The sequence below is a fragment of the Bubalus bubalis genome, chromosome 4 (genome assembly GCF_019923935.1).
Source record: "Bubalus bubalis isolate 160015118507 breed Murrah chromosome 4, NDDB_SH_1, whole genome shotgun sequence".
NCBI classification, from domain to species: Eukaryota; Metazoa; Chordata; class Mammalia; order Artiodactyla; family Bovidae; genus Bubalus; species Bubalus bubalis.
The window spans coordinates 163,154,912-163,180,797 of record NC_059160.1 but is presented as its reverse complement, the minus strand read 5'-3'; the positions used below and the strand labels follow the sequence as shown (position 1 = coordinate 163,180,797).

Genomic DNA, 25,886 nt, shown 5'->3' with positions numbered 1-25,886 from the left:
CTGTGCAAACACACCATGTGGACTAGCTGAGCAATCTCAGTAGGTCCTGGATCTTGGTCACCAGAAGATAATTTAAAAAAAAGTGCCTTGGTCACTTTTAGTTGCAAAAAAAAAGTCTTAATCCAGAATCATCCTCTGAATCGAAAAAGAATGAGGGACCGGAACATTAAGAGTATGCTGCCATTTTGGCTTCATCTGCCTGACAGTGTTCAAGACGATTTACTTCCTCATGGGGCTTTCATGGGCTTCTTAGACATTCCCTCCTGCTCCTCTGTCTCCATAGCTCCCTTTCCAGTCTGGTTTCTCTGGTAACTCGGATGATAAAGAATCTGTCTGCAACGCAGGAGACCCGGGTTCAAGCCCTGGGTTGGGAAGATTCCCTGGGAAAAAAATGGCAACCCACTCCAGTACTTTTGCCTGGGAAATCCAATGGACCAAGGAGCCTGGCCGCCTACAGTCCTTGGGTCAGAGCGTTGGACACGCTTTAGTGAACAGCAGCAGCACCCCTCCGACCCCTCCCGCGACAGCCCCCAGCTTCTGCCTTTGCTTCCTGCTGCCTTCTGCTGAGGCAGCCTCGTCTCTGGTCATTCTTGGGTGAGTTGCATAAGGCTCTACCAAAATCATTTCCCTTGAAAATCCTACTCACATGGTCTTCCATCTTCCTGGGAAATCTGAGGAGCAGGTTAGCAGCTATTAATGGTACTGGGGACTTCTTCAAAAGGAAGACTGCCAGGGACCAGCCCCAGCTGATCCAGGGTATTCGAAGGAGAGACGGGGTAGGCGAGGGTCAGGAAACAACTACTTAATTAAACGTTAAGTAAGGATATAACGAGTAATAGAATGAGGAGAGCTCAGTGAGGAAATTCAGTGGAGAAAAGCGGCTGAAATAAGGATAGCTCAGCAGGAAAATTCAGTGAAGAAAAGAGGCTGAGTAGCTTGGTTTACGCGGGAGACCAATAAAACTTCAAGACAAGAAGCTTGCACCACTTACGTAGGCCGCAGGCGTCCTTCCGTTCTCCCAAAGGAGAGGAGATACTGAGGCCTCCCCGGTCGGATCTTAGAAGCCCAGGCATAATTAGCAAGCATGGCGGGTTCCACGCTCCAGATGGAGACTCAGCCAGAATTTTGAGAGAGAGAGCGACATGGGGAGACCAAGTTTCGGTGAACAAGGCCCGCACTTTATTTTCCAAAGTAGTTTTTATACCTTAAGTTATGCATAGAGGATAATGGGGGAAGGGGTGGAGTCATGCAAGGACAGCAGTTCCTGGGTCTAATCGAAGCCAGGCTTTCAAACTTATCATATGCAAAAGTTCAGGTGATTGACATCATCTTCTGGCAAGGAGGCCTGTTAACATTTTAAGAAACTTATTTTTCTCTAAAGGTGATTATTCCAAAGTCAGGCACCAGCCTCCAAAAAAGCACTGGACAAAGCTGCATTTTACATTTCTATACCCCCATTATATCAATCAATACACTGCCAAGGACACAGTAGGTAAGGAGTATGGAGACTTAGCAGCAAACATTGGCTCAATAAGTGAAAAACCCTTCACCAATACAATTTCTAATCAATCTTTTAACTACTCAAAAGAATCTGTGTTTAGACAGTTTAGAACATCTCCTGCCTCTCACAGTTGGGAGGCTCTGAACAATCACATGTGGCCGGAAAAACCTATTCAGGCAGGCTAGAGGATTTCCAAAGGAGTTTGTAGGTTGAAACACTGTCACACCCAGGAATTATTAACTGGAGCTGTAAGCTAACTCTTTTTTCAGAGAGAGGTAGTGGGGGACAGCCCCCCGTAAAGTCAGAGGTGTAGGTGAGAGCACAAAGCAGAAAGTAGGCAGACTCTGGTTTTGGGGGTAGATGCTCGAGAATTTCCAGGGGGACTCCTGAGGCTCGATCCCGCCTTTGCGTATGCCGAGCCTCCTTCCTCATGACCTTTGTCATGGGCCGAGTTCCTCACGCTGGCTCCCAGCAGTGATAGAATTCTAGTTGAGCTATTCCAGATCCTGAAAGATGATACTGTGGAAAGCGCTGCACTCAATATGCAATATGCACTCAATATGCAATATGCCGGCTCCTGGCATCAGACAAAGATCCTTATTTTAACATCTGGTAATGAACAAACAGACCAATAAAATTCCAATGCGGATAATTTCAAACTGTGAGGGGAGGTGTGTGGTGGTGGTGCAAACAGAGTGGTGGAATGTGGAGTGTAGAGAATTGTGTGGTGTGTGATATGGTACAAACAAATGCTTTGCAGTCAGATAGTGTAGTTTGGAATAGGGCTCTGACATTTATTTATTGAATTTTTAAAAACTGTGGCAAAATACACATAACTTAAAATGTATCATCTTAGCCATTTTGGGGTACAGTTGTGTGGTGTTAAGCACATTCACATGGCCGTGCAATCATCATCACACCGAATATCCAGAATTTCCCATTGTCCCAAACAGAAACTCTGTATCCATGAACACTAATTCCCCTTCCCCAAGTCTGGCAAACCATTATTCTATTTTTCTGTAGGTATCTCATGTAAATGGAACCATATTCCATTCGTCCTTTTGTGTCTTCTGACATTTATTTTTGCATCTGTGCGTTAAAGCTAAATAATATGTACCTTGTGAGGACATCTGGTATGAGAAAATCACTTAGGATAGTCGTCCTTTCAGAGCTTGCCTTCGACAAACCTTTCTTTCATTTAACCTTATCTAGTAAACTGGCAAAAAGACTGACCTGGGGCACAGGAAAACTTGTGCACCTGCACTCTGATCCCTCTGGGGGGCAGGCGAGAACCTTGGGCTGACCGTGACTTGACATCTCGCGAGACTGTCAAACGTGTGGTATGAGGCGTGGGAGGAAGGTTGTGTTCTCGCGAGAACTCTACCTTTGGGCCCTTGGCGTGTGTCTGGCCGGCGGCGGCTTGGGGAAGGCCTCTTCTGAACGTCCAGAGCGACACTCGGAGGTGGTAAGAACCGGAGTGGCCAGTGGGGCGGGCGTGCCTCCTTCCGCTCTCACGCCGCGGGAGGGCTGGGGCGTCGTGGCCGATTTTCGGCCCGACCCGGGCCTGTCTGGGCCTGCTTTTGGAGGCCAGCCTCTCCCTCGACTTGCCTGCCCAGAGGGCGACCTTCCACCTGCCCGGCGGCGTGGGCTTGCCCTCCTTTCTGTGGCCCTCGACTCTCGGCCTGAAGGGTCGCCTCTTCCTTCCTGCCCAGCCTGTCCTTTCTTCGTCCTTGGACGCACTTGGCCCGGAACCACCAACGCCAGCCTGCCCTTCCGCCTTGCCCCCGGCCCCGGGAGTGACAGCTCCGACTTTTTGCTCGCTCTCGCGGAAGTCTCGGCGCGAGGAGGGGCTTGTTTTCCCGAACGGTCCCAGAGTATATACATTCCTAGCCTGTTGGGTGGAGACAGACAGATTGTGGTTTTTTTCGGCCCTCTACCCGCCAACCCACCGTGATTTACGGTACGGTGCTTGTAATTCTCTCCAAAATCCTGAGAGGTAGCTCCCTTATCTCCTTTTTACACATGAGAAAAGCGAGGCTTGCTAGTCCATTGCTTCACTCCACCAACAGTTGTTTAATTCAGCACCTGTATGTTCAGGGTGTTGAGGATATGACACTGAAAAAAAATACGGGCATAGTCCTTATTTTCATGGAACTAAATAGTTGGGGCAGGAACAGCGATCGTGTAAAGAGGCTTACGTGCCACGCGGTGTAACATGGGGTGGTGAGGTCAAGAAGGGCAGAAGGCACAGAGTAAAACTCGACCCTAGAGGCAGAGCTTTTTTCACCATACTGTTCTGTGTTCTCTAATCAGGGTGAGCTTCACTGCACCATAACTGTTTCCACTACCCACTTGGTAATATTTACGGTTGTAGGCACTGTGGAGTTACTTGTGGATGGGGTGGGGCAGGTCATCATTGTCGCCTCATTTCTGCACAGGGGCACTAGTGCGACATTTCTGAACCTCCGAGAACCTGAGTCTTTGAGGAAGGCCCACTCAGATGCTGCAGTGCAGGTGGGCGTGTGGTGCATGTATCTTGAGGGAAGTCACTTGGTTTGCTCTTTGAAGGCTTGCTAGTGTGCATTTGCTAAGTGAGATGATATATGTAAAGTCTAGCAGGGTAACATATCTTACATTTTATTTTTCCCTCCTTTTCTATTGTTCTTGGGTCCCTAGGGAAAATCCTCAAGTTTTATGATAATGTGTTTGTGTTAAAATTAACTTCTCCAATTACCTTATTTTGGGCAAATAGGTATTTTAAAAGTGGAGAAGCATGGTGAGCCATGTAGGGAAAGGAAGATGTGACTCTCAAAGAGGGAGGAGATATCTTAAGAATTAGATCGGACTCCCTACCCCACCGCCATTTTATTTAAAGTCAGTTTAGCTGTGCCCGAATCTCAGGAGCCTCTGTAGGGGTTTCATAAAACTGCATAGGTGATTCTGATACAGATTCCTCTCCCACTAGCTTCTTGGCTAGAATTTTATGATAATTTCCCTCCCAGAGTAAGTGCTAGCATACTTGAAGGCATTCAGAGCAGGCATTGCTGTGACCGCTGAACTTCTAAATCTCGGTCTCTGATTTCAAAGTTTTCTTATTTTCTTAGTTTTTGGTGACTCAGTGTCACAGATTTTCCTCTAGACGCCAAGTTTGCCATTGTGTCCCTAGGGAATATCACAGTATGTGTCAGTGTAGACAGTAAATATTTGTAGAATGAGTAAGAAAAATAACAGTAAAATCTTAACACTTAAATGATCCGTTCAGCATCCATTGTGTGGTTAGAGAACACAGGCTCAGATCTTGGATTAAATCTTGGTTCTTTTACTTGGAAGCCTGTGACTGTAGGTGATACATCTAAACTTGTCAAGCCTTAGTTTCCCTGTTTTAAAAATTGTTTTTGTAATATGTAGGTACCTTAAAGTTTTCTGAGGACTAAATGAGAGGATGTGTTAAAAAAAAATGTCTTGCTTCATAGATACATTAAATACTTACAGAATCCATTCCTCCAGCAACTGTGTACTGAGCACCTCTGTGCAACAGTGAGCAGGACAGCCTCTGTCTGTGTGGAGCGTACCTTCTAGTGTGTTTTCTGAAGTGGGATCAGAAAATAAATGGTTTCTCCATGTCAGATTGTGATAAATACTATGGCAATAACGTTAAAATATATGAAGGGGAAACGTGTGGAAGGAAGACTTATTTTATATAGGATAATAAGGAAGATGACACCAGGAAGAGGAGCAGGCACAGATATCTGGAGGAAAATGCAAGTGCCCTGAGGCATTCCTGGTATGCTGGAGGAGCAGCAAAGAGGCCATTGTGGCAGGGCTGAGTGGGCTACGAGGAGGGGAGTAGTGGGCAGCAAGTAATGAGGTTTCTGCAGGAATCCTGGAGACTGAGGAGGGTGACTTATTTAACTGATGAACTACAAAAAATGTCTTCCTTTATTAGCATACCCATTCTCTTATCAGAAGTAATCAGAAACTATTCTAAATGCTGTATCATATATTAATTACATGTATTAATGTGTTACTTTATAATAATGTATTACATGTATACCATACACATATTAATGATTACATGTATTAATCTCTGACTCTTTCCAAAAAAGTATACCCAGTCTCAGAGAATCAAGACGTGTTTCTGTGAAGGATACACAGTGGCATGTGCTGCTGGATCAGAGCGCATTTTCTGAGTGTTACTGAAATCAGTGAATTCCAGTGTCTCTGTATATGTACCAGTTAGCTTGCGAGTCTTAAGTGATTGTTAAAAGGGACCAACCAGTATGTAAGTACGGGATTAAATTCAGTTTCATGAAGGAACTATAGATTGCTGTGGCAGTTTTATTACTCTTTTTGCTGCACTTTGGCCCTCTTAACATTTTGCTATCAGTTTTTGTTTTGGCTTTGTTTTCAATATAGGTATGTCTAAACACATTGCTGCACGTAGAAGACGCAAGCAGTGCAGATGGCCCGAGCTGATGAGGGAGCCAGGTTGACCACTTCTGCTCTGGTGAATTGTTTTAGTAGCGTTTCTGTGCTTGTCAGTTAGAGGAGCCATATGGTCCTTCTCAGCTTGTCTTCTCTGCTTGCTAAATCCTACATTACAGTCATAATTTGTGAACTTCCCACCTAGTCTACTATTACCTGAAATCCTGGCATGTCGTCCTTACTCTTTGAATTAGACAGATTCACTGGCAAGTCAACAAAAGGTTATCTTGAGGGTCCCTTTAAAACAACAACAACAAACTTGTGGCACGAATGCTTCATTCTGACTCTCTGAGCCATCCCTGATTCTCTTGTCATCCCTGATTTTACTTGGCTTGATGATGCAATGAAATGAGGCTGAGGGTATGTTTGGGGCTAAATATTCCTTTTAGCTAGCGTTGTCTTGAGCCCTCTAGACACGTGACAGCTTGGTTCAGGGAAGGAGTGAATAACTGGCAAGGCAGGCGACACAGGTTTTGCTTGTCAGTTGGTCATAGACAGGAAGTTAAGTCTTTTAATACTTGAACAATTATAGATTTGATAAGAAAATGATCTTGGGTATATTTTGAGTTTTAATTTGGCATTATTTCTAGACCTCTAGGCTTCAGAGGAGGGAAAATATTTTATCATTTGCTTATCTCTGTCAGGAAAACCACAAGATACTTACCATATAAAATTAGGGATAAATTATATTATTACTGTGATGATAGATAAATAACATCTTTTCCTACATTATGGCAAGAAGTTTCAAGTTGAAGATAGGGGACAGCCCTAGTTCTGAAAGCTTACCAAACTTCTGTGATGTAGGCTGGAATTTCTGTGGTACTGTAAAATCAGAGAAAAAAAAAATCCAGAGATGGCTGTAAACACAGTTACTGCTTCCCCTTTAACTCACACATCAGCTCGTGCTTGTGAATCTGTATAGTTGGGCTTTGATGGTTCTGGCATTAGGAAAGGCACTTTATATCAGAGCCTAGCATAAAATCATAGTTTCAGTAGCAATATCCTTGCTAGTTTTGTCTTGTTTGAAAGAAAACGGAAAGTAACAGTTATGGTAGAAACATTTCCACTTCTGAAAAACCTTTCTGAATGGGGCATCAAGTTGACTACTTATGTTTAAAGCAGAACTGTACCATACTTCCTGTGGCTGGTCTGAAATTGAGCATTCATTTCTCATGTAGTCATCCATCCATTTATCAGATATGTATTAAGCCTCTGTCGAGTTGAGGGTTAAAGCACTGCACAGCTCCAGGGACACCACTGTCTGTAGGTCAGTTCAGTAGTGCGTGTGGAGTATGAAGGGGGTTGGTAGCGCTATGATACTGATACCAGGCCCACAGTACGCGGCCCTGCTCTCAGGACCTCTGAGGCCCAGGAGGCAGACGCGGCAGTAAGGACAACATGTCTTACAGGTGTCATACTGGAAAGCCACACGTCACACCCCGCTAACTCGATGTGTATGTCGGTGCTTCACTCGTGTCTGACTCTTTGCGACCCCATGGACCCCTCTGTCCATGGAATTCTCCAGGCAGGAATACTGGAGTGGGTTGCCATTCCCTTCTCCAAGGGATCTTCCCAACCCGGAGACTGAACCTGGGTCTGCCGCATTGCAGGCGCTTCTTTACCGTCTGAGCCACCAGGGAAGCCTCCATAGGTTAAAACTATTGAGAAACGGGATGCTTGGTCAGAAAAGGCTCAGTAGTGGTGACTGTGCTTTTCGACTCAAGTATAGTCAGCAAAGCAGACAGGCGGGGGGAAGGCAGGGGCCTGGCATTGCTGGCAGAGCGAGCTGGGAGAGCCAGACTGGACAAGATGAGCCAGCCAGGTCTACGCGTGAGAAACTGCTGTCCAGAAGATCACGGTGTGGGGGCTGCTCTGGGGAGACAGCAGGAGAGTCAGGCTGAAGTCAGAAGACTCAGAACTTTATTAGAGAAATTTGGACTTTATCCTGTAGGCAGGAGGGGAGCCATTGGACAATTGTAGTTTATGCTCTTTAAATGAGACGATCTACTAACCTACTAGGAAATAGATGGTTCTCTTGTTGGGAGACAGTGAAGAAGTCTTGAAACAGAAGAGAGGTAAAATATCTTATGACTTTTTTCCCCTTTAGAACCTAAACATTTCATAAATATGAAAGGGCAAATAACAAAGTTTAAGGGAGTAAAAAGCTACCTGCAGTGTCTGAATGCGGAATTTGTTTAGATTTTTGTGATTTTTTTTCTCCCTCCAGTTTTTATATTTGTATACTCTTTAGTCACTTCATTATAGTAACAAGTAAAGCTGTCATAAACAGAATAACACTGACTCTCAGTAACTGTGCAGCTCAGTTCAAGTGAAGGAGAGCAGGCATTTGGTCAGGATCTGGTAGAGAGGGCATAGAGACCACTGGTTATGTAGGTGGTGGTCAACAAATTTCCTATTGTATTCACATTGTAACTATTTTAGGGACATATAAGAGAGATGAAAGTTCTTGACATTAGTCGTATTTTTACAGAGAATTGCTTCTTTCTAGCCATTGACTTAAAGTACAAAGGGCTATCCAATTTTAACTTTCATCATTCAGAGGTATGTTTGGCTTTATTTGTATCTTCACAAAATATGCTATGCAATGATATTTTGAATTAAGAGAGAAATTGTTTTCTCACTAATTTTGGTAGTGAATGACATGGGACCCCAGAAACGGTGCATCACAGATGAAGCAGGCACGTCCATAGGTTCTGTTCATCTGAAATCTGAGGGATGCTTAATTGAGGTTTCTAGTCTTCAGTGTCCACTGGCCTTTGCTTTTTGTCAAGTGGTTTCACTTTACTCTTAACTGTTACGAAAGTAGCTTCATATACATAGATGAGTCAGTCAGTTCAGTTGCTCACTCCTGTCTGACTCTTTGCGACCCCATGGACTGCAGCATGCCAGGCTTCCCTGTTCATCACCAACTCCCAGAGCTTGCTCAGACTCATGTCCGTCGAGTCGGTGATGCCATTCAACCATCTCATCCTCTGTCATCCCCTTCTCCTCCAGCCTTCAGTCTTTCCCAGCATCAGGGTCTTTTCCAGTGAGTTAGTTCTTCACATCAGGTGACCAAAATATTGGAGTTTCAGCTTCAGCATCAGTCCTTCCAATGAATATTCAGCACTGATTTCCTTTAGGATGGACTGGTTGGATCTCTTCTCCAACACCACAGTTCAAAAGCATCAATTATTCAGCACTCAGCTTTCGTTATAGTCCAACTCTCACATCCATACATGACTGTTGGAAAAACCATAGCTTTGACTATAGACGGACCTTTGTTGGCAAAGTAACGTCTCTGCTTTTTAATATGCTGTCTAGGTTGGTCATAGCTTTTCTTCCAGGGAGCAAGCGTCTTTTAATTTCATGGCTGCAGTCACCATCTGCAGTGATTTTGGAGCCCAAGAAAATAAAGTCTGTCACTGTTTCCATTGTTTCCCCATCTATTTGCCATGAAATGATGGGACCGGATGCCATGATGTTAGTTTTTTGAATATTGAGTTTTAAGGCAACTTCTTCACTCCTCTTTCACTTTCATCAAAAGGCTCTTCAGTTCCTCTACACTTTCTGCCCTAAGGGTGGTGTCATCTGAATATCTGAGGTTATTGATGTTTCTCCCCGCGGTCTTGATTCCAGCTTGTGCTTCATCCAGCCTGGCATTTTGCATGATATACCCTGGATACAAATTATACAGCCTGATGAGAATTAGTATTTTACAGTAAAAAAAAAGTTGATTTAAAAGGTGTGACAAGGCTGTATAGAATTTTGTCTTTGGCCTCATTATGCAGGTTATAAGGATTATTTTCAGAGAAAAGGGCATCAAAGTAGAGTACCATGAGCATGATAATCATCAGGCAAGTACTCATTGTGTGCCAGGTACTGTCCTAAACATTTTTTATAACCAATTCATATAATTGTCATTGAGTTGACCCATTATTATTGTCCTCATTTTACAGATGGGGAAACTGAGGCATAGATTGGTTAAGTGACTTGCCTAAGGTTACACAGCATCTAAATGACAGGGCCAAGTTTTGTACCCAAATGGTGTAGCTCCAGAGTTCATCCTCTTAACTGCTCCATATCACTGCCTTCCAGGTAGGGCTTTTATTTCACTACTGTATTCCCAGCACCTAGAATAGAGCTTGGCATCTGGTTGGTGCTCAGTTTGTTGAATGAAAAGCATCCATGAGCATTACATGCATAACTGGACTGAGGCCATGTGGGAGCGTGTTTGAGAGTCAGAGGGACACCGGGGTACAGGTAGAGAGGTATGTCACAGATGTGAGGAAATGTCAGAGCCTGAAACAAAAGCCGAGACCTGAACCTCAGCTAGGCTGCCGGTGGTGATCTCAGAGGGAGTCACGAACTACTGCCAGGAATTCTAGTAACAACTTCGGAAACCTTACTGAACCACGTTTGTTATTTCTTTGTAGTGATTAGCAGCAAAATCCTTAAAGACGTCTTGACGATTTGGGGTGTGGATCAGGGGGGACACAGAGGCTAAACGCAGGAGCAGGTGGGCCGCGGAAAGGCTGGAGAGGAGCCCCTGGTGTCCTCGAGGCTCTGCGGGCCGGCTTCGCCCGGAGTGGCCAGTGGCGGTGGCGCCCAAGCGACTCGGCACCAAGAGTCTTGAGGGAGACGGGGTGCGGGTGGGGCGTCCTCGGGCAGCGGGGGGACCTCGGGGGCCTCCCGAGTGGGCGGAGCCTCGGGCCCCGCCCCGCGACCGACGTGCGCGCTCCCGCCCGCCCGCGGGGCGCTGCCAGACGCGCTGGCGGGGCGGGGCGGTCTCCGCGGGCCCAGGGACCTTTCTCACCCCGGTCCCGGATAAAGCAGCGTCCTGCTTGCTGGGCAGCTCGCGCGCCGGCGCCTAGATTGAGAGGAGGTATGTCCAGCAGCCCAGGGCCGCGGCGGGAGCCCCCCGGATGGGCTCCCCTGGGTGGGCTGGGAATGGGCCCTGCTGTGCGCATGCGTACAGCGGTACCGGTACCTGCTCTGAAACAGAGTGAACGCGCGGCTGCGGCTTCCCGGGAGGACCAGACGCAGGCTTCTTCCGACAAGTGTGCTCCTAGAAAGTGTTGGGGAGCCTGGAAAGTCGCATGTGTCACTGTTGCTTTTGAACTAGAAATGCCGTGCTTGGCATTAGATGGTGATGACTAATATTGTGGTTCGTTTTCGGTTATTGCTTCTGAAAGTTGATGTGCTGGGCTTGGTTGCTTATAGGTACATGTATAAAGGTAGATCTGAGTGCAGTAAGGTCTGAAGTGTTAAACGATCTTAAAATATGCTGTCGTGAATTTAGTATTCCCTTATTTTGTGCGTTTCTTCAGGCGTTAACCTTTGCTTACATGCTTTAAAAAATGAACAGAATCATCCTGAATTTCAGAAACTGTGGGCTAGGATGAGATACGTATATATAACCTTTGAGTTAATGATTTGTGATTAAAAAAAAACTTTAGTTTTAAAAACTGACGGGAGAGAAAACCATTAAGAAATGTGAAGGGTAAAATTGTATGTGGACTGTTAGTGTAATTTTTTTCTTGAAAATTTGTACAAATATTCTGATATATGCTGTCTCTTCAGAGGTAACCAAATGGACCATTAGTATTCTAATTTAGCAATTCATAGAAGATAAAAAGTACGTTATGGGTCTTTTAGCAATGATTTAGATGCTAGGATTATAAATGAAAAATGGACATCTTTTTTGGAAAGGAGAGCGATTTGGGAAGGAGTCAAACACTGAGACCTGGAAGGCGCAGTTAGAAATGATACAAGCCTTCGTTTAGACAGAGGATGCAGAGTGATTGTGATAAGATGTGAGGTAAGATCCCAGGGCTCTTGCTCCTGTCTTTCATGCTTGGAAGTGTTTTGGTTCTTCTGAGCCTGTCATGACATGCTGTTTATTTTTGTTAGCATTATCTAAGGAAGAAGATTAAGAAAAATTGGTTTTTTTGAGGATTATGAATGGACTGAGATTCTTAATGGAAGGTGTTCCAGGAGTAACCCGTTGGAATGTTGATTTTAACCTCCTGTTGGCAAATAAAAAGAATATATGGGTGATGCCCTAAAGGAAGAGCAAACTGGTCAGGAGAGACTTCAGGACTTGACCCTAGGAACCCTAGTTCTAAACCCAAATCTTCCCGTTACGGCTGTGGTGGCCCTTTAGATGGCCATTTAAACGCTCTGGGTCTTTGTGGCATCATCAGTGAAATGAGACTAGTCCGTCACAGAGACGCCAAAGGTTTTTCTAACTTTAAATTGTGGTTAGTGTTGGTCACGAGAGGGTTATAGCTCTTTGGAAATTTTATGGTTAAACCATATGACTAGGACTTAGCTCATTTGCGGTTTAGTTGCTCAATTATTGTTCCCTGACCTTTGGATTTCATAACTAGATTTGTGCAGAGTATTGTGCAAATATGGCATATATAGTTTGTGGAACTCTTCTTTGAGGAAAGAAAATGAAAGTTGCTCAGTCGTATCTGACCCTTTGCGACCCCACAGACTACAGTCCATGGAATTCTCCAGGCCAGAATACTGGAGTGGGTGGCCTTTCCCTTCTCCAGGGGATCTTCCCAACCCAGGGATGGAACCCAGGTCTCCCGCATTGCGCAGATTCTTTACCAGCTGAGCCACAAGGGAAGCCCTTGAGGGAGTCTTCAGGGAGAAGGGGTGGGGTGGGGGCGGTTCTCTGGCAGCCGGAGGGCTGTCCGAGTGGGCTGCCCGAGTGGGCGGAGCCTACTTTGAGGAAAGTATATTTTTCCTGGAGCTTTATTTATGTGAGGAACGTATGTATTTCTCCCTTGATGTCTCTCCTTCCCTAAAACCTTGAACAGAAATCCTAGAGGCAGGGACGTTTTAGAAAGCATTTAAACTTTTAACTTGTCTCAAACAAAAACACCCCACACATTTAAGGCAATACTTTTTTTTTTTAAAGTCAATCCTCTTTTGAAGGTAGTAGGGCAGAAACGTGTGTGTAGACTTAGTATATTAATATATTAGAGGGTTTAGACCACTGAGTTTTTGCCATAAAAACTTATGTTTTGCTCTGTTATATAGTGAGAGAGTAGATGGAGAGCTATATTTATTAAACAAGTACCACACCCTGACCACTAAGTCTCTGAGGTAGATATTGTTATCTTCACTTGTTAATTAGAACATTAGGTTCAAAAATGGCAAACAGTTCAAGGTCATAGCATTAATTGATGGCTAATTGATTCTGAGTCAGAGCTTTGTCACTTCAGAGCCTTTTCTAGTTTTGGTGCTTCTTTGTATAGTCCAAAGGTGGAGATTCCGATGGAGAAGGCAGTGGCACCCCACTCCAGTCCTCTTGCCTGGAAAATCCCATGGACGGAGGAGCCTGGTAGGCTGCAGTCCATGGGGTCGCTAAGAGTTGGACACGACTGAACGACTTCACGTTCACTTTTCAATTTTCATGTATTGGAGAAGGAAATGGCAACCCACTCCAGTGTTCTTGCCTGGAGAATCCCAGGGATGGCGGGGCCTGGTGGGCTGCCGTCTCTGGGGTCGCACAGAGTCGGACACGACTGAAGTGACTTAGCAGCAGCAGCAGCAGCAGCAGGGATTCCGAAGGTCCCTATAACTCAGCTAAACCTAATCACAGAAGCAACCAAACGTTAAAAAGTGCAGTGTGCAGGGCTTGGGTTAAGTGCCTATAGGCAGGTATTATCTGTTTATCTTTATTGCAGCACTTTGTATTAATAGCTACTGTTGCCTCCGTTTTTCTAGAGGAAATTGTGGCCCAGGGAAGTTAAGTAACTAGCTCATGGGTCTCAAGGTTGCAGATGTAACTGGAATCCCGGTCTTAGGCCTCAGAGTAATCTCTCCAGCATCACACCTGCTGCACTGGCTCTGCAGCCTGTGGACTTAGAGAGCTCATCCAGGTGTCGCTGAAGGCGGCAGTTCAGGGCTGGCTTCACCTTCTGTGGCTTGAATTCACCTGTGTGGTGGAGTTCCTGATTTCAGCTCTGAGGCTTTCCACCTCACTGCGGTACAAGAAGACAAACGTGCACAGCTTCTTTCTTGGGATCTAGGCTATGGCAGCTGACCACCCCTTGACTGTGCCACAGGAAGGAAGGAGGGTCAGAGTCAAGGGCAGCAGAGGGACAGACACCCCTGGGCTGCGTGTAAGGGAATGAAACAGGCTTGTAAAGACTCTTAACTAACCAGGCGACTGTCTTAGAGGATAACTCTCGTTGTATTTTGAAAACAAGGTGGGTTAATATGTGGCGGAGAATCAGTTTTGTAACTTTGAAATCTCATCCTAATTTGTATCCATAGCTAGTAAGGGGAAAATCCAATTTGTGTGTTTTTACTATATTCTGTTCTTATTAGGCAGAGTGTAGTACTTGTATTGCTTTGAGAAGACCTACTTTTCTACATTGTATGCATTTGAATTTGTTTCCCACATGATCTAGAGCTGTGGGGTTTTTTAACATTGTGAAGCAACATTTTAATTTAATGTTACTGCTTAAAATTTACACTGCTAGGCATTGTGGCATTCCACACATGGTGAGAAACTAAGAGCGGGAAATTAGGCACAGGTGAAAGTTGTTTAATATATTTGAAAGCTGAACATGCTTTGCGTGTAACTTATGTGCAAAGTGAAGCAACTTGTGGTAATGAGGTGACATTCTGCTCTCCGAATATGAGCCAGCATTTTACCCACATTTTGCAGGTTCCTACTGTGTGCTCTGAGCGTACACTAATGGGTGTGTTTAAAACAGGGCAGCTTACAGTGAAAATGAAGGTAGCAAAGTAGCTACAGCTAGTGTTTTAAGAGGTAAAAAAATTTCCAAGGGGATTCCTGTCTAATCCAGTTAATGAAGCCCTTCCGTTTTCAGAGATGATTATAGGGAACCAGACTGTGGCAACAAAATAGCAGGGGGAAGTTAGAAAATTTCCTGAATCTTTGTTATTTTTAGTAAATCTAGTTCCTGAACGTGAATCTCTCTTGCTGAGGTGGTCAGAAGTCAGCCTACTGAATTTCTTCCTCCCTTTGCCTTGTTTCTGAGGATGGGGAATCTCACTGCATTTGGCTCTTCTTAGGTTCTAGCTAGCTAGCCACCTGGCCCTAAACTTCAGCCTGAAGATGCAGCGTAGGCCAAATTCCTTGCGTCTCACATGAAACGTCAGCCATTTGCAGGACTGCGCACTGTGCAGACTGCTGTTCCCCTGAAAGCTGGCTTGCTTCTCTGCAAAGGCCATTTCCTTCAGGATTGTTAGGAAATTTCTTTTGTATGTTGCCTCAAATATCTGCTATTAATCCTTCTCTACTCCTTTTGGGTCATTCTGAACAAGTCTAATTCTATTTGACAGTCTCCAAATATTCCAGATAGTAATCATGTTGTCCCAGAGACTTCTCTTATCTAGACTAAACAGCCTCTCTTCCTGGAGAAATTTTTCATGGTTTTGAGGCCCCCCCCTTTTTTTTTCCTCCCTAAATGCCTGTTTCTGAAGTTTGTTATTCAGAGAGAAATTTCAAAATTAGTCTAATAAACGTGGAACAGATTAGTCCTGTGGCAAACGTTATGCTTTCGGTTAAATGTAGTCATATAGTAAGTAATTTTTTCCTTGAGATCCAGTGTACTGCTAACTCATATAAAGCTTGCTTTCAATTAAAAATATCCATTCTTTTATAAATACTGTATCCTAATGCATATATGAAATTAAAAGACGCTTACTCCTTGGAAGGAAAGTTATGACCAACCCAGATAGCATATTGAAAAGCAGAGACATTACTTTGCCAACAAAGGTTCGTCTAGTCAAGGCTATGGTTTTTCCTGTGGTCATGTATGGATGTGAGAGTTGGACTGTGAAGAAGGCTGAGCGCCGAAGAATTGATGCTTTTGAACTGTGGTGTTGGAGAAGACTCTTGAGAGTCCCTTGGACTGCAAGGAGATCCAATCAGTCCATTCTGAAGGAGATCAGCCCTGAGATTTCTTTGGAAGGAATGATGCTAAAGCTGAAACTCCAGTACTTTGGCCACCTCATGCGAAGAGTTGACTCATTGGAAAAGACTCTGATGCTGGGAGGGATTGGGGGCAAGAGGAGAAGGGGACGACAGAGGATGAGATGGCTGGATGGCATCACTGACTCGATGGATGTGAGTCTGAGTGAACTCCAGGAGTTGGTGATGGACAGGGAGGCCTGGTGTGCTGCGATTCATGGGGTCGCAAAGAGTCGGACACGACTGAGCGACTGATCTGATCTGAATGCATATATATGGAAATCTAGAAAAATGGTCCTGAAGAATTTATTTACAGGGCAACAGTGGAGAAACAGACATAGAGAATAGACTTACGGACATGGGGAGAGGGGAGGAAAGGGGAGATGTATGGAAAGAGTAACATGGAAACTTACATTACTATATGTAAAATAGATACCAACGGGAATTTGCTGTATGGCTCAGGAAATTCAAATAGGGGCTCTGTATCAACCTAGAGGGGTGGGATGGGGAGAGAGATGAGAGGGAGTTTCAGAAGGGAGGGGATATATGTATACCTGTGGCTGATTAATGTTGAGGTTTGACAGAAAAAATTCTGTAAAGCAATTGTCCTTCAAAAAAAAATTTAAAAAAATCTCCATTTTTTGAAAACCATTGTTTTCCATTTTGTCCTCCCCCATTCAAGTAAAAAAACAAAAGCTGCATTTTGTTTTACAAGATTTAACAGCTCTGTAGGGATTGTCTTGAAATCTGTTTTTTTCACAGCCCCATGTTATCTCCAGCTTTAATGTCTTCTGTGTTTTCATCCAGGCAATTAGAGAAAACTGTTGAGTAATTGGAGAAAACAGGGGCATACCTCTAAAAACTTAACAGACTGGTTTTAATCCATAATCCTTGAGTACTTTGTAAAACATAATTTTATGATTCAATTGAGTTGTCCTGTTTCGCCCATGCTTACTTTATCCACAAAGGTAGTATACAGCCTTGTCACAGGTCTTACTGTTGTCCAGATACATCATGTTTACAGCATTGCCTTGATGGGCCAGTTTAATAAAACTACCCAGGAAGGAAATAACTTTGGATTCTAAGTAAAAAAAATTACTTGGAATCCATCTAAGCCCATGGATTCACCGGGCTTAGTGAATCCATACTGGGCTACTGTGATCACTTCTTTTTCTCAATATTTAGAAACCATCTCTGATTTTAGATTTATCCAGGATAGATAGGGCAGGATGACAGTGGTGGGGTGGGGGGGTTGCGGCGGATAGACAGGTTATATTTATTAAGGGTGTACTGTGTGCCAGGTCCTATGTTGGAAGTAACGTTAAGTAGTCATGAATAGTAACTGGGAGTTGGTTGGATAATCATTGGGGGAATGATTGCAAGGTGTTTGTTTGTAATTATAGTGCAATTTGGATTTTTTTTTTTTCTTTTAAAGGAACAAGGTGCAGAATGAGTACCTCACAGGACCAGAGTGGCTGCTCCACTAATAGAGAACCCCTTTTGAGGTGTTGTGATGCACGGAGGGACTTGGAGCTTGCTATTGGTGGAGTTCTCCGGGCTGAGCAGCAAATTAAAGATAACTTGCGAGAGGTGTGATGTATGCTTTTCTTTTCCCTTGTCTGAACTCTTAGCACAGGTCTAGTTAGAGCATAGCCAAGGGACTGGCTTCTCCAAACCAAAAAGTTTTTATCCCATGCCTTGCATCATCTGCCTGAAATGTTGGTGCCTTTGATTCCAAAGGGAAAATGGAGCAGATGTTAGAAGAATCTAGAAATTCTTGTGCCATCTCACAGAGTTCAGTCTAGCTTGCGTTTTGCTTGCTTCTCTGTGTGCGGCTGTGCCGAGCACTGCCATCAGCTAAAAAGTAGCAAAATGAATGGGCTCAGCTCACTGAACTGGTCAGTTGTGTTCCTGATGCACAAAGGATGGCATTTCCACATCCCCTACTGTCTCTTAATTTGGTATTGGCATGGCATGATTCTGTAAATGAGTTAGTTGTTAAGAGCAAGCCAAGACAAAATCTCTGTTCTTTCTATTGGCCTAATAGCATTCTGCTGGTGAATTGGTAGACCAAGTATTACATGACTGAAATACCATTTTACTATACAGAAAATGGTGTTTTGAAATGTAGTTCCTTATGTGGATTCTCGTGGATAATTTATAGCCATTAAGATTTTCTTCTGTAGGATTTTTATATTTATCCCTCTTTTGCATCACTGTTTATACTTCCAGAAACATTTAGCTAATAATTTTACGTAAACTGTCTACCCTCATAGTCCTCTGGCTGCTGACACGTAGTGGTTCATCTCTTCATTAAATTGGCCTGCTGTAAATGTGTTGCTTATTCGTAGGGTGAGAAAAGGGATAAGGGCTAGTTAGTTACATTCTTGTCTTATTTCACTGATGAATTTGTAAAACTATAGGTTTTCAAATTATGTGGAAAACATAGGGGAATCAGTATTACATGACATATCATTGTATTTTCTTTTGACTCCTTTAGGACACCCAAAATAAACCTTATCCTCTTAGAAGGAGGGGTTTTGAGGGTTTTAGAGCTTAAAGATGCTTTTATGACTGAAAATCTTAAACTGGGTCCATGGGGCTTTTATTGTTCCATGGGTGGGCTTTGGGACACTCAACCCTGAAATTATAGGCAAAATTTCAAGTGCATGCATTTTTCTGGGGAGATACTCCATACATGTCATCATTGGATAATCAGAAGGATTTGTGACCCCCAGAAATTTAAGAACCGTACCATTCTGTGGGAAACACTGTTCTTTGGTGAAGCTAACATATTTATGTTTCCTAGGTCAAAGCCCAGATTCACAGCTGCATAAGTCGCCACCTGGAATGCCTTCGAAGTCGTGAGGTGTGGCTGTATGAACAGGTAGATCTTATCTATCAGCTTAAAGAGGAGACGCTTCAGCAGCAGGTCCAACAGCTCTACTGGGTAAGATGACTGCAAGGCCATGATATGCTTTCTGGTTTCCAGAGACTGTCTTTTCGGTAATGAAGCATTAATATAGATTGAATCAAGATCTAATCTCAAGTGTTATTTGCTGTTTGTTAACTTGGACACACTTGGTGCTTTTCATATTGTCGTGGCTCTATGATTTCGTTTTTCTTCTAGTTGCTGGGCCAGTTCAATTGTCTTATTCATCAGCTGGAGTGCACCCAAAACAAAGACCTAGCCAATCAAGTCTCAGCTTGCCTGGAGAGGTAGAGGCCCTTTTTGTGTGTTTTGGTTTTAGCTCTATGACTTTGGTGTATTAAAAAGTCACTTTGTAACTCTTTGCATGACTTGGATTTAACTTAGTGTTAAACTTAATGTGCGTTTGATAATATCATCTTGCTTTAAATATTTAATATCATACTTGGTGGTACCTGGTTAAGTCATCTATCTTTGGTTGAGTTACTCAACCAAACTTCAAATAACTCACAATTTGGTTTTTATTTTGGATGAATTTGAAATAGATATTTCTTTAAAATAGCCAGGTTTTGTTTACTTTTTTCTCCAGATTGGGCAGTCTGACCCTCAAACCTGAAGATTCGACTGCTTTACTCTTTGAAGCTGACATAACTGCCCTGCGGCAGGCAATCACCACATTTGGGTCTCTCAAGACCATTGTGAGTAATGCTCATCTCAGAGGGTTCATAGTGAGCTTCTCAGGTCTGTGGCCTGACACATGGTCTTAAAAATAGCACATTTTCACTATGAAAAGGGACTTTCTTGAGACTTTGGTAAGCTTTAGAAACTTAATGTTCTGATTGAATTTATAGAGCATTAGGCTGGTAGTGCTTGGAATGTATTAATTGACTGATTGATTGTCTCTGAATTCATCTTTGTACCTCTTTAAATACCTTTGACTTATTTCTTAAATTTATGGCTTGAATGGTCTATATAGAGTCAAGTATCGTCTCATTTGGGTCTTGTTAATAGTTGAAATACTACCAGTTCTGGTGAAGGTTTCTTCTGTGAAGATAGTTATGTAGTAGATAAGAGAATTCTCAGATTTTATAACTACTTCATAGGTCACTGAATTTAGTGTGAAGAATATTTATTCTAGTGAACTGTAACACTTTGCTTAGTACTTTTGAAATTTAGGGATTACAAGTTCACTTTTTTGGTATGAAAGCATAACATTAGTAAACACAACTAATTTGCTTTTTATCTTATAGCAAATTCCTGAGCACTTGATGGCTCATGCTAGTTCATCAAATATTGGGTCCTTCTTAGAGAAGAGAGGCTATATCCCATTGCCAGAGCAGGTAAAATGTCATTTTGTTTCTGGTAACTGAGTTTTTATTTGGCTTGTATTTCTTTGGGGTTTTGATTATATCACTTTTTTTTTTTTTTTTTTGGCTATCATTTATATGTAAAAAGGCACCAATGGTAATAAATGAGTTTATACAATTAAATGCTTCCCTTGAGACTGAATGTCAGAAATTTAGAGGTTTTAGAGGTGTTCAATAAGCAAGTAATTGTTATCAATGAGTTCATAAGAAATTATCATTAGCTCTATGACTGGGTTGGTTCTCTTAGGGATCCTTCTCTTTATCATTTACTTCTGAAGGCAGTGTGGGAAGTGTGAATATAGGATCCTAAAAGTTTTGAGTTGAGAAGCTGATTTCCAGCTGTACTCTGTTTTGTACCTGTGAAAATGGAGGCTTAGGGAAATCATTTGACTTGTGCAGGGTCAGCACCGAGCCAAGATTAAAGAGCTTGGGTCTCCTGTTTTTCTGGCACTTTCTGCCGCATTTGACATTGCCTTGTTGAGCAGCAAAGTACTATGTGATTCGCAGAAGTCGGCGTCCAGCACCACAGCCGCCCCTCTCAGTGGATGGCTCCTTGGAAGCAAACCTGCCGTAGGCCGCCAGGCTCCTCACCCGCCCAGCACCGACCTCCAGGCCTGGCTCAGCCACGAGCAGACCTCGGAGGACAGTCAGGTGTGTTGCTGCCTCCATTGTTTCTGAGATAGATGACGAAATAGATGGGTTAGTTATTGACTGATAGCATGTCTTTGGTTTTTAGTTCTAGTCTGGGAAACGTATATTTTAAAAATAACATTTGATGACAATAGTGACACCTTTTCACTGTAGATAAAAAGCTTAGGAAAAAACTATATAAAGAAATGCAAGCTCATAATCCCACATGCAGAAACTACCACTGTAAACACTTTGTTTATGCGTACATATACTTGCATGAATGTATTTCTGTCATTTAATTTCTTCCATAAAATCCCTCATAATATATAGTATTTCATTGATTGGCTATAAACTTCACAGTTTTTCTGAATATAAATAAATTTCCTTTGCATGTCCAGGGGATAATTATTTATATGCATTCTTGATTAGTTCTTTAGGAACAAATTCTTAGAAATTGCGTTCCTAGATTATAGTTCTGGAGACCCTTTAAGGCTTTCAATACATATTGTCAATTTGGGTTTCCAGAAAGTCCATACCAGTTTATATACCTTCTTCCCTAAACATCTCTAACAGTGGTAATCATTTACAAGTTTCTTTCTCTGAATTTAACACAAAAGAACAATTTTACTTTTTGAGTTTCTTAGGTTACTAAGGAGATTGAGTATTTTTCATGTTTATTAGCCAACTTTGATGACTTTTCTAATTATATCTATGACTCATTTTTGTCTTAATTCATAAATGCACATGTAGAAACTACTTGTCTCTTTTCTACAAGATATGGTATAAATGCTTTCTCCTAGTTTGCCTTTTTTAAACTGCAAAAAATTTGTTTTAATATAATTATGTATTTTAATATCTCAGAGAAATCCCATGTCTTTTGGCTGTGTATAAACTTAGAAACATTTTGTAGTGTGGTAAATATAAGTAGAACTCTTATCATTGAAATTCAAGGAAGTCATAATATTCGAGCAAGTAATAATGTGTATTTCTTGTGTAGATGTCTGCTCGAGCCTGCAGTTTCTTGAATAAAGTCTGGGGCAACCTAAAGGGTTTGGAAAACTGGCTCCACAAGAGTCAGCAACAAGAAGTTTCTGAAAAACCAAGTTTCCAAAAGTCTAACAGCTATTCTACTACCAGTTCTTACTCCATGGAAATTGAAAAGGTTGGAGATCTAGAGCCTCTTGATCAAGATGAGATGGATCTTTCTGACTGGCTGGTAACTCCCCAGGAATCCCATAAGCTTGAGAAGCCAGAGAATGGCGGCTGTGAAACCACCAGTGAGAAGTTTAAGCTCTTATTCCAGGTGTTCCAGGAGTTCTACAGTGTGAATGATTGGCTTGTCAAGTCTGATTCCTGTACCTATTGTCAGGGTAACCAGCCCAAAGGTGTGGAGATTGAGAACCTGGGCAATCTGAAATGCCTGAACGACCACTTGGAGGCCAAGAAACCCTTGTCCACTCCCAGCCTGACTACTGAGGATTGGCTTGTCCAGAACCATCAAGACCCATATAAAGTAGAGGAGGTCTGCAAAGCCAATGAGCCCTGTACAAGTTTTTCAGAGTGTGTATGTGATGAAAATTGTGAGAAGGAAGCTCTGTGTAAATGGCTTCTGAAGAAAGAAGGAAAGGATAAAAATGGTATGCCTGTGGATCCAAAACCTGAACCTGGGAAACATAAGGATTCCCTGAACACGTGGCTCTCTCCATCCGGAAGAGAGGCAGCAGAGCAAGCTAGGGCAGCAAAGGCGACGGCTGCTCGAGTTGCTGATCCCTTCCAAGTCATAAGGAACAGTCCCTTGTCAGAGTGGCTTATGACCCCCTCACACAAAGAAGGATGTCCCAACAAGGAAGCGCCTCTTACAGAGGACAGGGCCGGCAAACAAAAGCTCACAAGCCCCTTGGCCACTGCCTGGTGTCCCTTTAACACAGCTGACTGGGTCTTGCCAGCAAAGAAGACAGGAAATCTTAGCCAGTTATCCTCAGGAGAGGACAAGTGGCTACTTCGAAAGAAGGCCAAGGTGAGCCAAGACATTAAAAAAGCACCATTTGAAGTGTATTCAATAGATTTTCTTAATCCCAAACCTTGCAAATAAATAGATCAGATCCTTAACTATCTTAACTGTTAAATACAGCCTAAGTATTACTTTTGGTGCCATGTTAGCAACGGAATGGAACATTTATGATCATTCATACTGAAGTTTGTGTGCATATTCTATACCCCAAATCCCCATCTGGCCTATTTTATTGCGATTTATGGGAACGATGAGGGGTAGAGAAAATAGTTGTCACATTCGCTCTGTTACTAGAGTGCCCAACGTGCGCATCATTCTTTACAGACACTAGACTGTTTGGAAGATGACTTGTTGGTATCATGCCTCCCAGCTGTCATGTAGCAACCCACCCTTTGTCTTGTTGCAGGAAGTATTACTTAATTCACCCCTACAGGAGGAACACAACTTTCCCCCAGACCGTTACGGCCTCCCAGCAGTTTGTGATCTCTTTGCCTGTATGCAGCTTAAAGTTGATAAAGAAAAGTGGTTGTATCGAACTCCTCTACAGGTTGGTATATGCCACTCGGCAAATGTTACAATTTTAGCTGCTTATGATTTGTCTTATGTATGAATTCAGTTTGCTCACCGAACTGTATTTCTGTTAATGGTTTGTGTATTAGGTGAGGTGGGAAAAGAGAGATCATAGAAACTTCATGTTTCACATGAACTTGCTCCATGAAATAACTAGGACATACTTGAAAGTGACCTTTGCAGATGATGCAGCGGTCAGAATTTTTGGAGCCCATATGGTCTCTAATAGCTTATTGAGAAATGAGAGCTTTAAAGTGGGAAGACATTTGCTTTTAATTGTACAGTGAAGTGACTTTTTATGTGGACTTTTCTTTACAGATGTGAAGGAATCAAGTACTAGTCAAGCAAATTTTCTGCAGATTATCACAAATCCATGAGCTGAGTGACTGTGGCTTGCAAAATCATTGTCTCTGGGTCTGATGTAGTTCCTTTTCTCCCCAATTTTGAACTAGTGAAGAGAAATTAGTCATCAAACTATGAATTACTGTGTAAAAGAAAAAGGCGATTTGTTGATGCTGAGGTGATTCAGGTTCTTGCTTTCAGAAGTATTAATTCACCCCTGTGCTAGAAATGCATCTTAGTGGGTAGGTCTTTCTCATAAGCCTCCATGGCTCCTTAGATTGGGTGGTTATTACAAGTACATTAAAACACTGTAGTTTTAAAAATGAAATAGTTCTATAATCAAAGTGTGTTGATGTATTCTAAAGTTAGTAAAATTACCTTTTGACTGGCAGTCTTTGGATGCTTCCCTTATCGTGGGTTTTCTTCCATTAATGGTGAATTCTTCTATTTAATTAATATACTATTGCATTTTACATCATAACCTTGCCAAGATAGTGGTTTTTTCTTACCAAAACACATATTGAAAATCTTGGCAATTTTTGACATTTATCACAAAACATTTTAGCTTAGGTGCCAGATTCTACATTATTTTTCTTCTTTTGAAAGACATTCCGATTTTGCAAGATCTGTCTTTATTTCCTTCACTAAATATTATGAAAGAACATCTCTTTCAGAAGGGCTCCATATTGCTTGAAGACTATATTCAGAGTAGTTCTAGCCTCTTCCAAAATATTCTGAAGAACTGCAGGCAGCAGAGCCCCAGTGCCGACTAATCAAAAAGCAAAGTATGTTGGAAGGTGTACTTGAACTGTTCACTATCTTAAGTGTTATTGGTGCATCCTGTGTAAATGGAAGCTGAACTTGACACCTGGTGCTTTTAACTAGGCATAAATTACACGTCTGCTCACTGCAGGCACAGCATACCTATACCTCTAATAAAAGTGTAATGCAGTGACATTTTAGTGAATAGGAAGTTTTGAACACTTGTGCCTTGGGGTGTTTATTGAAGCTTTATGAAAACTATCGATGTTTCCTTAGTATCCTTAAAGTTATGTCCGTGCTTTAAAAAGTTTGTCTGTAGGAGAGAGGTGGTATTTATACCACGTTTTAAAATTCTCTAAAAGAGACATCTTAGCTGCTTTCCAAACTATTAAGCCACTCAACTTGCCTGTTACTGGAAATACCTTTACAGTTTGTGATGTGGTAATCTAGACAGCCCCTTTGGGGAAACTTCACAGTCCCAGTGTCGTTGCCATACAGCTTCACTAGAGTTCTTAACCACAGCTGAAAGGAGCCTATTTTTAGTTCTTCCAGATACCATTTAGAACTTTAAAAGGTGGTGGGTAAAAACTTAAGCAGCTTTTCCATTATCCTAGGTTGCAGGAAACTTTGTAGTTGAGGTTTAACACGTTGTGTATCCCTAAATTAACATTAATCACTATGCTAATGAGTATGTAAACCATTCTTTTGCATTGATGCATTTTGTATCTCCCTCCATTCATTAAAAGCCTAACAGCCATATAGTTGTCCTGTGTATTTGTAAAACACCTTGTCACAAAATTATATGAATGTGGTATCCTTGGGTTACAAGTACAGCTGAGAAGCACTTGAACATAAAAAGTTCTTATATTCACTTAAAATAAAATGCTGTTTTATTACTCCTGAATTAGCAGATAGGTATGTTATTACTATCTGCTGTTGTCCACTGCTTTTCTGCCAAATTCCTAACTAGATGCGTTCAAAAAGGCTCTACTTTACTTTCTCGGTAATCACAATAGCCACCAGTTGTTTATTATGTATATATGTAACCTAGAGTGCATTATTTGATTAATTTCATTTCATAATGAGAAAACAAACTCAGAAATCAAGTAACTTGTCCTTCCTTCCTTTAGCTTTCCCAGGGCTTCCCCAGAAACCCTCAGCTTGTGTCTGTGCCGTCTCTCTCGTCCCCGCAAGGCTGAGTTGATCCTTCCTTCCCTTAGCTTTCCCAGGGCTTCCTCAGAAACCCTCAGCTTGTGTCTGTGCCGTCTCTCTCGTCCCCGCGAGGCTGAGTTGATGCCGCTCCGGCACAGGACACCAGTGGT

The 25,886-nt window shown here is 42.6% G+C and overlaps 1 protein-coding gene across 7 annotated transcripts; it reads left to right on the top strand.

Annotated features, from left to right (window-relative positions):
• The first annotated feature begins 2,828 nt into the window (after positions 1-2,828).
• On the top strand, positions 2,829-25,321 carry NCOA4 (nuclear receptor coactivator 4). Of its 7 annotated transcripts, none has more exons than XM_025284921.3 (10): positions 2,829-2,966; positions 17,389-17,543; positions 18,763-18,903; positions 19,084-19,172; positions 19,472-19,580; positions 20,133-20,222; positions 20,649-20,900; positions 21,877-22,896; positions 23,297-23,437; positions 23,779-25,321. In XM_025284921.3, the coding sequence occupies exons 2-10, from the start codon at positions 17,403-17,405 to the stop codon at positions 23,782-23,784; spliced, it is 1,989 nt and encodes a 662-aa protein (XP_025140706.2). In that variant the 5' UTR covers positions 2,829-2,966; positions 17,389-17,402; the 3' UTR covers positions 23,785-25,321. The 7 variants fall into 7 exon arrangements, with proteins under 7 accessions (XP_025140706.2, XP_025140708.2, XP_025140710.2 ...); XM_025284923.3 differs by having other exon boundaries at positions 2,832-2,963; XM_025284925.3 differs by lacking the exon at positions 2,829-2,966 and adding an exon at positions 3,018-3,461.
• Positions 25,322-25,886: the final 565 nt, after the last annotated feature.